At 45.5% G+C, this 13,973-nt stretch overlaps 1 protein-coding gene across 1 annotated transcript in view; it reads right to left on the bottom strand.

Annotated features, from left to right (window-relative positions):
• The window catches only part of LOC137657902 (recQ-mediated genome instability protein 2-like), a 35,772-nt gene extending 26,911 nt beyond the window's left edge, over positions 1 to 8,861 (bottom strand). The window contains exon 1 of the mRNA XM_068392543.1: positions 8,737 to 8,861. Within this exon, the coding sequence (XP_068248644.1) occupies positions 8,737 to 8,809 (73 nt within the window). The 5' untranslated portion in view covers positions 8,810 to 8,861. The remainder of the gene's footprint in view (positions 1 to 8,736) is intronic.
• Between the last annotated feature and the right edge of the window lie 5,112 nt (positions 8,862 to 13,973).

The following is a 13,973-nucleotide window of genomic DNA, read 5'->3' as shown; positions in this document are numbered from 1 at the left end:
TGGTTGGTGTAAAATCCCCTGTATATCAGTACCCTTGGACCTGAAGAGGTGCAGGAATTACGACTTCCATTCGCATCTATTGTCTTAAAAGAGTTTAAGTGATAGATTAGGCTTATGCTATTAGGTAGTGTCAATGTAAAGCTAATACAGATTAATGGATTTACATTTATATCCATCCTTCCCCTTGTCAGGAGGATGGGTATCTAACTTCTACTTTTAAATAGAACAGAATAGTGCTCAGTATTGTAGCTTACCTGCATCAGTGTGCTTTCCAGTAACATAACGTGTCAACCGCTGCACCCCAAGAGGAAAAAAAAAAAAAAAGCCCAGATATTCTCGCTCTTAACATAGACTGATATTGCAAACGCTGTTACAGATATGATGTTTCTTGTCCTACAACAAGCTAAAAAATACTGCACTATGTGTTGAAAGACTTGTGGGTAAAATAACTTAGGTAATGGGCTTTGAAGGTCATCTGGCAATTCCACACTCCTGTCTCCAAAACTTTCCCTACTGACAGGTTCCTTCTGAAGGCTAGAGTATTTCCTACTCCCCTGACTTCATAAACACGAGCCTTGGAAGGTTCTGCTGGGTCACTAGCCACTCAATATTCATGAACTCTGGTTATTGTGCTTCAAATCCAGAGTTCTTTGAGACTTTCCTCTTACACTTCCCTGTACCAATGATCAGGTTTTGAAACTGGTCTAAAGGGTTGTGTACACTTGAAACATGGGGCCAGGAACTACAGTATTCCAATGTTACCTAACACCAGGCCGACCCCAGAAAGAGAGGTGGTGTTGTAAGGAGCTCTTTCCTTATGATGACAACTGGATTTCTTCTTCTCCTCATTCTCCTTCTTAGAAAAAGAATCATCAGAATCCGAATCAAATTGAAGAGGAGGAAGATGATCCGCACATTTCCTCCTATTTCCAACCCTTCCCTCAGGCTCTACAAGCAGAAGAGTTAAGGTCTGAGCAACCAATGACAACAACACTACAGTATCCCGAGAGGAGAAACCACATGGGTTGGTTCAACAGGAACTACAAAGTTGAGGAACACTGTCATGGGGAAGGGGTTAGGCACACTCACAGGGGCTTACAACATAGATGCATGTAAGGTTACAGAGTCAACTTAGGCCCAACTTTAGGTGTAACACCCTCAAATACCAGAGCTTTTCTTGCCAGCACTGGTGTCACAGAACATTTGCTTTCCTTTTAGGCTATAGAGGAGGCACCAGTAGAGACATCACTGACACTTCAGACACAACAACCATGGCTTTCATCAATAAGGGAGACTGGTACTCGGGACACTAGTAGACATAGTCTTGGCTACCAGATCCCTCAACAAGGACATGGAGGGCTTACCTGAAAGATTTAAGGAGCCCCTAGCCTTTTTTAGGTCATATTTGTTGCAATGGGAGAAGAGCTCCTACTTCCAATGGGGAGAGGCAAACATTGGGTAAACTCCCACATGCCACCAGAACTTAAAAACCCTGCCTGACGTAGATCAGTGGGCTCCTTGCTTCTGATGTACATACACCAGGGACAGAGCCAGGGTTTTAAGTACAGAAGTAGTAATAACAGGCACACTACTGGACATGAGAGTGAAAGAGGTGAAAGACTTCTTAAGCGACTTCTTGGGTGCTGCCAAGACACTACAGAGAAGGCTTAGCTCTCTTCCTCCCCTTCAAAGCATATCCCGTCCACTACACAGGAGGCCACGACTTACACTCGGCACACAGGAATAATTGCAAACAATCCTGCCTCCTACAAGATGCACAGAGAGAGAGAGTGTGGGTCGACTACCGGTTTAATACAAAATGTTATTTTGATAATAAAATAAATTTTTGAATATACTTACCCGGTGATTATAATAGCTGCAACTCTGTTGCTCGACAGAAAACTCTAAGGTAAAATTCGCCAGCGATCGCTACACAGGTTGCGGGTGTGCCCAACAGCGCCATCTGTCGTCCAGATACCCAGTACTCAATGTAAACAAAGAACTCAATTTTCTCCTCGTCCCACTGCGTCTCTATTGGGGAGGAAGGGAGGGTCCTTTAATTTATAATCACCGGGTAAGTATATTCAAAAATTTATTTTATTATCAAAATAACATTTTTCAATATTTAACTTAGCCGGTGATTATAATAGCTGATTCACACCCAGGGGGGTGGGTAGAGACCAGCAAAATATGTTTACATTATTATGAGCTAAGAATTTTTATTTCATTTTAGAAGTTATCAAAATAACAAAAACAAAATAAATAGGTACCTGGTAAGGAAGTCGACTTGAACAATTACTCTGCCTTTTTAAGTACGTCTTCCTTACGGAGCCTCGCGATCCTCTTAGGATGCTGATCGACCCCTAGGATCTGAAGTATCAAGGGTTGCAACCCATACAACAGGACCTCATCAAAACCCCTAATCTAGGCGCTTCTCAAGAAATGACTTTGACCACCCGCCAAATCAACCGGGATGCGAAAGGCTTCTTAGCCTTCCGGACAACCCAAAAACAACAATAAAAACATTTCAAGAGAAAGATTAAAAAGGTTATGGAATTAGGGAATTGTAGTGGTTGAGCCCTCACCCACTACTGCACTCGCTGCTACGAATGGTCCCAGAGTGTAGCAGTCCTCGTAAAGAGACTGGACATCCTTAAGATAAAAAGACGCGAACACTGACTTGCTTCTCCAATAGGTTGCGTCCATTATACTTCGCAGAGATCTATTTTGTTTAAAGGCCACGGAAGTTGCGACAGCTCTAACTTCGTATGCCCTTACCTTCAGCAAAGCTTGGTCTTCCTCACTCAGATGGGAATGAGCTTTTCGTATTAACAGTCTGATAAAATAGGATAAAGCATTCTTTGACATAGGCAAAGATGGTTTCTTAACTGAACACCATAAAGCTTCAGACAGGCCTCGTAAAGGTTTAGTTCGTTTTAAATAGAACTTAAGAGCTCTCACAGGGCATAAGACTCTTTCTAGTTCATTTCCAACCATATTCGATAAGCTTGGAATATCGAACGATTTCGGCCAAGGTCGAGAAGGCAGCTCGTTTTGGCTAGAAAACCAAGTTGTAGAGAACATGTAGCCGTTTCAGATGAAAATCCGATGTTCTTGCTGAAGGCATGAATCTCACTGACTCTTTTAGCTGTGGCTAAGCATACCAGGAAAAGAGTCTTTAAGGTGAGATCTTTTAGGGAGGCTGATTGTAGCGGCTCGAACCTGTTTGACATGAGGAATCTTAGTACCACGTCTAAATTCCAACCAGGTGTAACCAAACGACGCTCCTTCGTGGTCTCAAAAGACTTAAGGAGGTCCTGTAGATCTTTATTGTTGGACAGATCTAAGCCTCTGTGACGGAAGACTGATGCCAACATGCTTCTGTAACCCTTGATAGTGGGAGCTGAAAGAGATCGTTCTTTCCTCAGGTATAAGAGGAAGTCAGCTATTTGGGTTACAGAGGTACTGGTCGAGGATACAGATACTGACTTGCACCAGTTTCGGAAGACTTCCCACTTCGATTGGTAGACTCTAAGGGTGGATGTTCTCCTTGCTCTAGCAATCGCTCTGGCTGCCTCCTTCGAAAAGCCTCTAGCTCTCGAGAGTCTTTCGATAGTCTGAAGGCAGTCAGACGAAGAGCGTGGAGGCCTTGGTGTACCTTCTTTACGTGTGGCTGACGTAGAAGGTCCACCCTTAGAGGAAGAGTTCTGGGAACGTCTACTAGCCATCGAAGTACCTCGGTGAACCATTCTCTCGCGGGCCAGAGGGGAGCAACTAGCGTCAACCTTGTCCCTTCGTGAGAGGCGAACTTCTGCAGTACCTTGTTGACAATCTTGAACGGAGGGAATGCATATAGGTCTAGATGTGACCAATCTAGGAGAAAGGCATCTATATGAACTGCTGCTGGGTCCGGGATTGGTGAGCAATATATTGGGAGCCTCTTGGTCATCGAGGTTGCGAAGAGATCTATGGTTGGCTGGCCCCAGGTGGCCCAAAGTCTCTTGCATACATCCTTGTGGAGGGTCCATTCTGTTGGAATGATTTGTCCCTTCCGACTGAGACAATCTGCCATGACATTCAAGTTGCCTTGGATGAACCTCGTTACTAGCGAAATGTTTAGACCTTTTGACCAGGTGAGGAGGTCCCTTGCGATCTCGTACAACGTCAGTGAGTGGGTCCCTCCTTGCTTGGAGATGTACGCCAAAGCCGTGGTGTTGTCCGAGTTCACCTCCACCACTTTGCCTTGAAAGAGAGACTTGAAGCTTTTCAAGGCCAGATGAACTGCCAGTAGCTCCTTGCAGTTGATATGCATTGTCCTTTGACTCGAGTTCCATATTCCCGAGCATTCCCGACCGTCTAATGTCGCGCCCCAGCCTACGTCCGATGCGTCCGAGAAGAGAACGTGGTTGGGAGTCTGAACATCCAGGGGCAGACCCTCTCTGAGGCTGATACTGTCCTTCCACCATGTCAGGCAAGACTTCATCTTCTCGGAAACGGGGATCGAGACCGCTTCTAGCGTCTTGTCCTTTTTCCAGTGAAATGCTAGGTGATATTGAAGAGGACGGAGGTGTAGTCTTCCTAATGACACGAACTGTTCCAGGGATGATAGCGTCCCTATCAGACTCATCCACTTCCTGACTGAACATCGTTCCTTCTTCAGCATCTTCTGGATGGATAGCAGGGCTTGATCTATTCTGGGGGCTGATCGTCTTGTTGTTCAGCAACGTCCTCATCAGAGGGTTCCTCATCCGAAAACTGATGAGGAAACGGCAACGTAGTGGGCAACGTCTGACTCGCTGAGTCCGGTCGCACTGGTGGATGCGTGACGGAGCCGGACGCAATATCATGGAACTGCTGCACAGTCTGTGAACTGTCAACAACCATGGGTGCGCGAGGAAGCACAGCGTCAACCCGAGACTGTCTAGACCGTCTGGGTTGTGCAGTCAACACCCTACCGGGTTGCTGAGGTTGACGCACTGCGTCAAAACAAGTCACCTCTGCTGGTTGTTGAACGTCCTGAACGTCAACAACCACCTCCGAGCGTCGCTTAACGTCAACGTGCGGCTGGCAACCCACACTGGGTCGCATCGGTGGAGGAACCACCTCAACTGGCAGACGCGAGTAGGTTACCTCAGCGTCAACAGGGCGCACAACCGACCGGTTGGAAGGTTGTTGGCCAGAAGGTTCGGTAGCAACCTTCTCCGCATTAAAGTCCTCTATCAAGGACGCAAGCTTGGACTGCATGTCTTGCAGCAAAGCCCATTTAGGGTCTACGGGAGCAGGTGTGGCAACAGACGGGGTTAGCGACTGAGGCGGTACCGTTTACCATCCCTGAAAGCCTTGTTATGCGTGACCTAATTGTACAGCAAAACTTCAAAGGCTCGAAAACAGCTGAGAAGTTGACCTGTAAACAACTTGGAGCGTCTCCTTGCCAGGCGCCAGGGAGAGTCTACGAGAATTGAGAAGTCTATCTGGGCAGAGGCATGAACTCCCAAGCCGAGAACTTCTCTCGTGTCATATCAGACTCTCGCTCTATAAACCAGTTTAAAAGAAGGGAAAGCAAAGGCTGTATCCCCCAAACTCCTCCTGGTGAAAAACCAGTCGCCTAGCCAACGTAACGCTCTCTAGGAGAGCGAGAGAGCACTAGCTTAAAAACAACGGCTTCGAAGTAGCTAGGCCTAGTGTAAGCTCTGACGTTTAGGCGAACGAGGAGCAGCAGTTACAAAAAGATCCGGACAAAGATCCTTAAAAAAATCATCATGATTTAATTAAAGTCCATAGGAGGCTAAGCAGCTTTAGGCTCCTCTCCATCTGACAGAGTCCTCAAGGGAATATCAGTAGGAGGGAGAACAGCAACTTCCTCATCTACAGGAACCTTGTCCGATAAAAGCTGAGTCTCAAGCAAGGGAGAGACCTACCGTGGTGGCAATGCTTTACAAGCAGAGTCCACACTCACTGGTGCATTAGTAGCGGACCAGAACGCAACGTCATGTAACTGCTTGACAGTCTGTGAACTGTCAACAACTGAACTGTCAACCACAACAGGTGCGTGAGGACGCACAGCGTCCACTCGAGACTGCTTTGACTGCCTAGACTGAGCAGTCAAAACAACTCTAGAATGCGGAGGTTGACGCACAGCGTCAAAACAAGTCAACTCCGATTGTTAGTGAACGTCTTGAACGTCAACAGGAGCATCAGCAAGTGGCCTAACGTCCAAATGCGGCTGAAAAACCACACGAGACCGCATCGAGTGTGGTTCTAAACAACCTGACTGACGTGACTAAGCTACGCCAACGTCAACAGTAAGCACAAAGGAACGTTAGGTTGGCTGAAAGCCAGGATATCGATGAGATAAACGGCTAGACTCAACGGACTAATCGGCAGAATAGTCTTCCATTGGGGAGGCAAGCATATACTGCATGTCTTGCCACACAACCCATTAAGGATCAACGGAAATGGTTGTGGTAAGAGACGAGGGTAACGTCTGTGACCGCAACACTTTGCCTACAAAAAAAGACTCTCGGAGTCTGTGTTACGCTTTTGTTAGGCGGCGAGCAGTTATCCGATGACTGCATAGGGTCAGAGCTGTCCTAATGGTTGTAACCAGGACGCTGGACCTGTCCTGAAAGGACTGACTTTCGCTTAAGGGCTTCGAAACCTTGTGACAGGTTTCTTATGCGAAAAGCCTTCGGATGACGAGGAGAAGCAATGTCTCTCTCGTCTTATGGTAGGGGAGATCTTGGTAAGATACACCCGATACCATAGAGGGAAAACGTCTGTTCGTTGGTCAAGGCCTCTCGAACCCATAAGTCGTTTGACATTACTTCTCCCCTGGGCTTGGGAGCATGTAAGAGGTCCCGGACTAGGTGAACGACAGGCACGAACAGACGAACCCTCGGACGCAACACTGTAACACTTTGCGCCTCGGACGCAACACTGTAACACTTTGCGCATATCACTTTATCACTTCGATTTTCTGTTTTGCACTTATTTCTACCTGAAACACGCAATTCTACCCTTCATTAAAAGGTAGTAATTGCGAAATCAATCGTATAATGCAAGCTCATTAATACCAGCAAAAAACAGAAAACATCTTTTAAGATAAAAAAATCAGTGGCTGGGAAAGAGACTAAACACTAGTTCATATAACTACGTTTTCAATCTCTCACCGCACATAGCCTGGGGACGAGAATAAAAAACTAAAAACGTTTTATCCTTCCTCCCCGTACAGCGACTAGGGACGAGAGTAACTCGAGAACAACGTTACCCGCTTGAACGAAACGTTTTCTCTCCTCTCTCTCCCTCCGTCTCTATCTCTCTCTCTCTTTCTCTCTTGATTTCGCACCTAAGAGAAGAGCCCAATTATATTTCGTCAAAAAAACATGTTATTTGACTAAAGGAAAAAACTGAAAGGTTTTTCAAATAAAAAGTTCCTTTAAAATAGAATTTAAAACATTTAAGCTAAGAAAGAATGAACAAAACGTCAGAATCGATTTACTCTTACTGCAAAGTGAAACCGTGATACACTCTCTCTCTATCGTAACGATAGAGCGCATGTTGAACGTCCTGAACGTCAACAACTGCGTAGCATAAATAAACTAAACGTTAGTCCATCTTTGAAAACAGTACGAAGACTATCAAAGAAATTCTTTCATAAAATATTACATTTAAAAAGTTTTAAATCCTTAGCTCTTTAAAAGCTAATTACGATATAAAGGGCTCAACGTTGATTAACTTCGGTTTCCAAGTTAGGACCGCCTACTCTCAGGAAAGGTCTATATAAACAAAACATTAATTATTTTTATATGTTTATAATAAATGGAAAGTTAATCGAAGAGGCCTAATAAAGGCGGAGAGATATAAAATATATAGAGGAAAATCTATAACGTGATATAATTACTAAAAGCCTAAACACACTTCCGCTAAGGGAAGGGTCGGCCATTTAAAAGTGAAAGAAAGTTCATACTCTCTTTGTCACCATAATTAAATCTATCCAAAACGAGTTCAAGATTTAAGATGAAGATAAAACACCTGCATAGCGAAAGCTCAAAACTAGAATAGTGTACTTCACCAACTAGTTGTGAAAACAAAACCAGTTTAGCAACAGCGAATAAGCACGTCTTGTCGGGAGCACGACAGAGAGAAAATTGAGTTCTTTGTTTACATTGAGTACTGGGTATCTGGACGACAGATGGCGCTGTTGGGCACACCCGCAACCTGTGTAGCGATCGCTGGCGAATTTTACCTTAGAGTTTTCTGTCGAGCAACAGAGTTGCAGCTATTATAATCACCGGCTAAGTTAAATATTGAAAATTTCTTATTTCACATCTATGATTTGCAGGCACAGCCAGCAATCATTTCCTACTTAAAAAGAAAGATGAAAAAATTTGGTTAGTGCTCACAACAGGTGTAGAGGAGGAGCTCCTTGCTCGCATTCACATCCTATTGTTAACTACCTAGTTAACAAATTTAACGGCTGTTCCAGCTCCGCTGGAGATATGTCCCTGATTTAAAGTATGAAAGGTTTGTATACACATAGGAACAATAAAATGTGTTTCAACTCAATTCTAAATTCTGACTAAATACAAAAAAAAAGGTTTATTGAATTACACAAGAGAAAAACAACTTTAGTCTATATCAACTTTTGATAAAATACTTCTATTACAAAATTGCATGGCTCTCCGGCATAAACTTTAGATCAAGTTCCTACTTTCAGAGTAAAACTCCAAATCTTACCTCTATTTTCCAATGTAAGGACATCCTTTGAATGAAGTTTGCGGGCTGGCTTACTAAATTTCCCATCAGCCATTTTTTAAAAAGTTTCTGTAAATATGACAAATTTCTTTGTAATTTGTATTTTTTCAAACTATACAAACCTGACTTCTTTACTTAAGAGATAGGATTCACCATCACATTGGTTTAGCCATGAAAAATGACAACTATGGAAGTAATTTGTATTTTTCCTAACTTTTAAACCTTTAGCTATTTAATAAGGATTATCTTTCGGCGCTGAAAGACTAGCCATTAGACAAATAAGCGAAGTGGTAATCACCCAACACTAGTTAGTGGGAGGGTGGAGAGGGTATCCAGGGTAACCAAGTACCCCAACTCAATTGTGATATTTCACCACTTTTGATTAAAGCAGAGCTTAGGGTGGAAAGGTGATGGCAGAGCAATTTGATTAAATATGTTATTTTCATTAGTAAAATAAATTTTTGAATATACTTACCCGATGATCATGTAGCTGTCAACTCTGTTGCCCGACAGAAATCTACGGTCGGGATATGCCAGCGATCGCTATACAGGTGGGGGTGTACACAACAGCGCCATCTGTGAGTAGGTACTCAAGTACTTCTTGTCAACAAGAACTCAATTTTCTCCTCGGTCCACTGGTTCTCTATGGGGAGGAAGGGCGGGTCCTTAAATTCATGATCATCGGGTAAGTATATTCAAAAATTTATTTTACTAATGAAAATAACATTTTTCAATATTAATCTTACCCGATGATCATGTAGCTGATTCACACCCAGGGTGGTGGGTGGAGACCAGCATACATGTTAACAAAGAAGCTAAGTATCCCGTATCTTATTTTAGCCGTTATTCAAAATAACAAACATAAAATAAATAAGTACCTGGTAAGGAAGTCGACTTGAACCATTACTCTGCCTTTTTAAGTACGTCTTCCTTACTGAGCCTAGCGATCCTCTTAGGATGCTGAGCGACTCCTAGGTGCTGAAGTATGAAGGGCTGCAACCCATACTAAAGGACCTCATCACAACCTCTAATCTAGGCGCTTCTCAAGAAAGAATTTGACCACCCGCCAAATCAACCAGGATGCGGAAGGCTTCTTAGCCTTCCGGACAACCCAGAAATATTTCAAGAGAAAGATTAAAAAGGTTCTGGAATTAGGGAATTGTAGTGGTGGAGCCCCCACCACTACTGCACTCGTTGCTACGAATGGTCCCAGAGTGTAGCAGTTCTCGTAAAGAGACTGGACATTCTTAAGATAAAAGACGCGAACACTGATTAGCTTTTCCAAAAGGTTGCGTCGAAAATATTTTGCAGAGATCTATTTTATTAAAAGGTCACGGAAGTTGTGATAGCTCTAACTTCGTGTGTCCTTACCTTCAGCCAAGCTTGGTCTTCCTCATTCAGAAGGGAATGAGCTTCTCGTATTAACAGTCTGAAAATAATAGGATAAAGAATTCTCTGACATAGGCAAAGATGAATTCTTAACTGAACACCATAAAGCTTCAGACGGGCCTCGTAAAGGTTTTTAAAATAGAACTTAAGAGCTCTACAGGACATAATACTCTTTCTAGTTCATTTCCAACCATATCGATAAGTTTGGAATAACGAACGATATTGGTCAAGGCCGAGAAGGCAGCTCGTGTTTGGCTAGAAAACCAAGATGTAGAACATGTAGCCGTTTCGGATGAAAATCCGATGTTCTTGCTGAAGGCATGAATCTCACTGACTCTTTTAGCTGGTAAAGCATATCAGGAAAAGAGTCTTAAAGGTGAGATCTTTCAGGGAGGCTGATTGAAGTGGTTCGAACCTGTCTAACATAAGGAATCTTAGAACCACGTCTAAATTCCAACCAGGTGTAACCAAACGACGCTCCTTCGTGGTCTCAAAAGACTTAAGGAGGTCCTGTAGATCTTTATTGTTAAATAGATCTAAGCCTCTGTGACGGAAGACTGATGCCAACATGCTTCTGTAACCCTTGAAAGTGGGAGCTGAAAGAGATCGCTCTTTTCTCAGATATAAGAGGAAGTCAGCTATTTGAGTTACAGAGGTACTGGTCGAGGATACGGATAATGACTTGCACCAGTTTAGGAAGATTCCCCACTTCGATTGGTAGACTCTATGGGTGGATGTTCTCCTTGCTCTAACAATCGCTCTGGTTGCCTCCTTCGAAAAACCTCTAGTTCTCGAGAGTCTTTCGATACTCTGAAGGCAGTGAGACGAAGAGCGTGGAGGCCTTGGAGTACCTTCTTACGCGTGGCAGACGTAGCAGGTCCACCCTTAGGGGAAGAGTTCTGGGAACGTCTACTAGCCATCGAAGTACCTCGGTAAGTTATTCTCTCGCGGGCCAGAGGGAAGCAACTAGTGTCAACTTTGTCCCAACGTGAGAGGCGAACTTCTGCAGTACCTTGTTGACAATCTAGAACGGAGGGAATGCATATAGATCTAGATGAGACTAATCTAGTAGAAAGGCATCTAAAAGAACCACTGCTGGGTCCGGGATAGGTGAGCAAAGTATTGAGAGCCTCTTGGACATCGAGGTTGCGAAGAGATCTATGGTTGGCTGGCCCCAGGTGACCCAAAGTCTCTTGCATACATCTCTGTGGAGGGTCCAATATGTTGGAATTATTGTCCCTTCCTACTGAGACAAACTGCTAAGACATTCAAGTTGCCTTGGAAGAAATTTGTTACTAGTGAAAAGTCTAGACCTGTTGAACAGGAGAGGAGGTCACTAGCGAACTCGCACCATGTCAGAGAGTAGGTCCCTCCTTGCTAGGAGATGAACATCAAAGCAGGGAGTTGTCCGTGTTGACCTCCATTACTTTGTCTTGAAGGAGAGACCTGAAGCTTTTCCAGGTCAGACGTACTGCCAGAAGCTTCTTGCAGTTAAAATGCATTGTCCTTTGACGCGAGTTCCATAATCCCGAGCATTCCCTACCGCCTAAGGTCGCACCCCAGCCTACGTCCGATGCGTCTGAGAAGAGAACGTGGTTGGGAGTCTGAACAGTCAGGGGAAGACCCTATAAAAGGTTGATAAAGTCCTTTCCTCAGGTTAGACCAGACTTATCTTCCGGAAACCGGGATCGAGACCGCTTCTAGCGTCTTGTCCTTTTCCAGTGAAGAGCTAGATGAAACCGAAGAGGACGGAGGTGTAGTCTTCCAAGTGACACCAATAGCACCACGGATGACAGTGTCCTAACCAGACTCATCCACAGCCTGACAGGGCCGTATTCCTTCTTCAGCATCTTCTGGATGGATAGCAGGGCTGGAGATAGATCTTCTTGTTCAGCCATGTCCTCATCAGAGGGTTCCTCATCCGAAACTGATGAGGAAACGGCAACGGAGCAGGCAACGTCTGACTCGCTGAATCCGGTCGCACTGGTGGATGCGTGACGGAGCCGGACACAAGATCATGGTACTGCTGCACAGTCTGTGAACTGTCAACCATGGGGAAGCGAGGAAGTACAGCGACAACCCGAAACTGTCTAGACTGTCTGGGTAGTACAGACAACCCCTTATCGGGTTGCTGAGGTTGCCGCACTGCGTCACAACAAGTCACCTCTGCTGGTTGTTGAACGTCTTCCCAGTGACACACTGAACGTCCACAACCACCTCCGAGAGTAGCATAACATCAACGTGCGACTGGCAACCCACACTGGGTCGCACCGGTGGAGGAACCATCTCAACTGGCGGACGTGAGTAGGATACCTCAGCGTCAACAGGGCGTACAACCAACCGGTAGGAAGGTCGTTGGCAAGAAGGGTCTTCTCCGTAAAAAATCCTCTATCAAGGACTAAGCTTGGACTGCATGTCTTGCAACAAAGCCCAAGGTCTATGGGAGCAGGTGTGGCAACAGACGGGGTTAGCGACTGAAGCGGAACCATTTACCCTCCCTGGAAGCATGTTATGCTTAAATAAAAGTCCATAGGAGGCTAAGCAGCTTAAGGCTCCTCTCCAAATGACAGAGTCCTCAAGGGAATATCAGAAGGAGGGAGAACAGCACTTTCTCATCTACAGGAACCATATCCGAGAAAAGCTAGGTTCTCTCAGTGAGGGTTTCACTGGTGCAAAAGCAGCAGACCAGAAGGCAACGTTATGAAACTGCTTGACAGTCTGTGAACTGTCAAAAACAGAACTGTCAACCACAACAGGAGCGTGAGGACATACAGCACTGGTGTATAAGTAGCAGACCAGAAGGCAACGTCATGTAACTGTTTGACAGTCTGTGAGTTGGCAACAACCAAAGTTGTGTGGGGAAGCCTCAACTCCTGACTGACTAGTATGCTGCGGGCGAGTGGCGGTAACCACAGTGTGTTGCGGGGCTGACACACCGTGTCAAAACACGGCAGCTTGTGGTAGCTCACGCACGGCAACGGAGTGCTCTGTGTGTGGGAGTCATCATACATCTGGCAGGGTTGACTGTGCATGGGTGGAGGAGCTCTCACAACAAGAGTGTGAGAGCAGGAAGCCATGCCGGGCCGGAGCATGCTGTAAGGTATGCGGCTCATGCTGCATGGTATGCGGAGCATGCTGTAAGGTATGCAGAGCATGCTGCATGGGCTGCGGAGAATGCCGCATAGTGCTGGAACCCGGCAGCTCTACAGAACCTTCCCACTGCTGATGCGGTAGCTCACGCATGTTAGCAGATGGTGCAGCAAGAACATGCGTCTGGCAGGGTGGACTGCGCATCGGTGGTGGAGCTCTCACAGGTGGAGTGTGGGAGCAGGCAGCCGCAGTATCTGCTGAGCGCACAACCTCGGCGGGTTGTAGGTTAACAGGTGCATTGTCAACCTTCCAGCACGATACTCCTGCATGAAGGAGCAAGCTGAGACTGTATAGTCTGCAGCATGGACCACTAGGGTCTATGAAAGACAACAACAAACGGAGCTACTGTCCGTTGTGACTGAGGGTCTAAAACAGCTGGTGTGGCAACAGACGGAGTTACTGCCTGTTGCGGTACCACCTTGCCTCTCTTGGGAGGTGTGCAGTTGTCGTACTGCAGCGAGTCCGAACTGACCCAGTGGCTACACCTAGGCCGTTGGACTTGCGCGGAAGGGACCGACTTGCACTTAAAAGCTGCAAGATTTGGTCCATGGTTTCTGCGAGAAACCTCTTCCGCAGACGAGGAATAAATGGGCTCTCTCGTCTTTGTGTGGGTGGGGTGATCACGTTGGCAACGTGTGTAGATACACCCGAAACCACGGAGGGAAACGTTTGTTCGTCGA

Source organism: Palaemon carinicauda, chromosome 18, assembly GCF_036898095.1.
Source record: "Palaemon carinicauda isolate YSFRI2023 chromosome 18, ASM3689809v2, whole genome shotgun sequence".
In the NCBI taxonomy this organism is placed as follows: Eukaryota; Metazoa; Arthropoda; class Malacostraca; order Decapoda; family Palaemonidae; genus Palaemon; species Palaemon carinicauda.
Note: the sequence above shows the minus strand (reverse complement) of the source record. Positions and strands in the feature narration are given on the sequence as shown.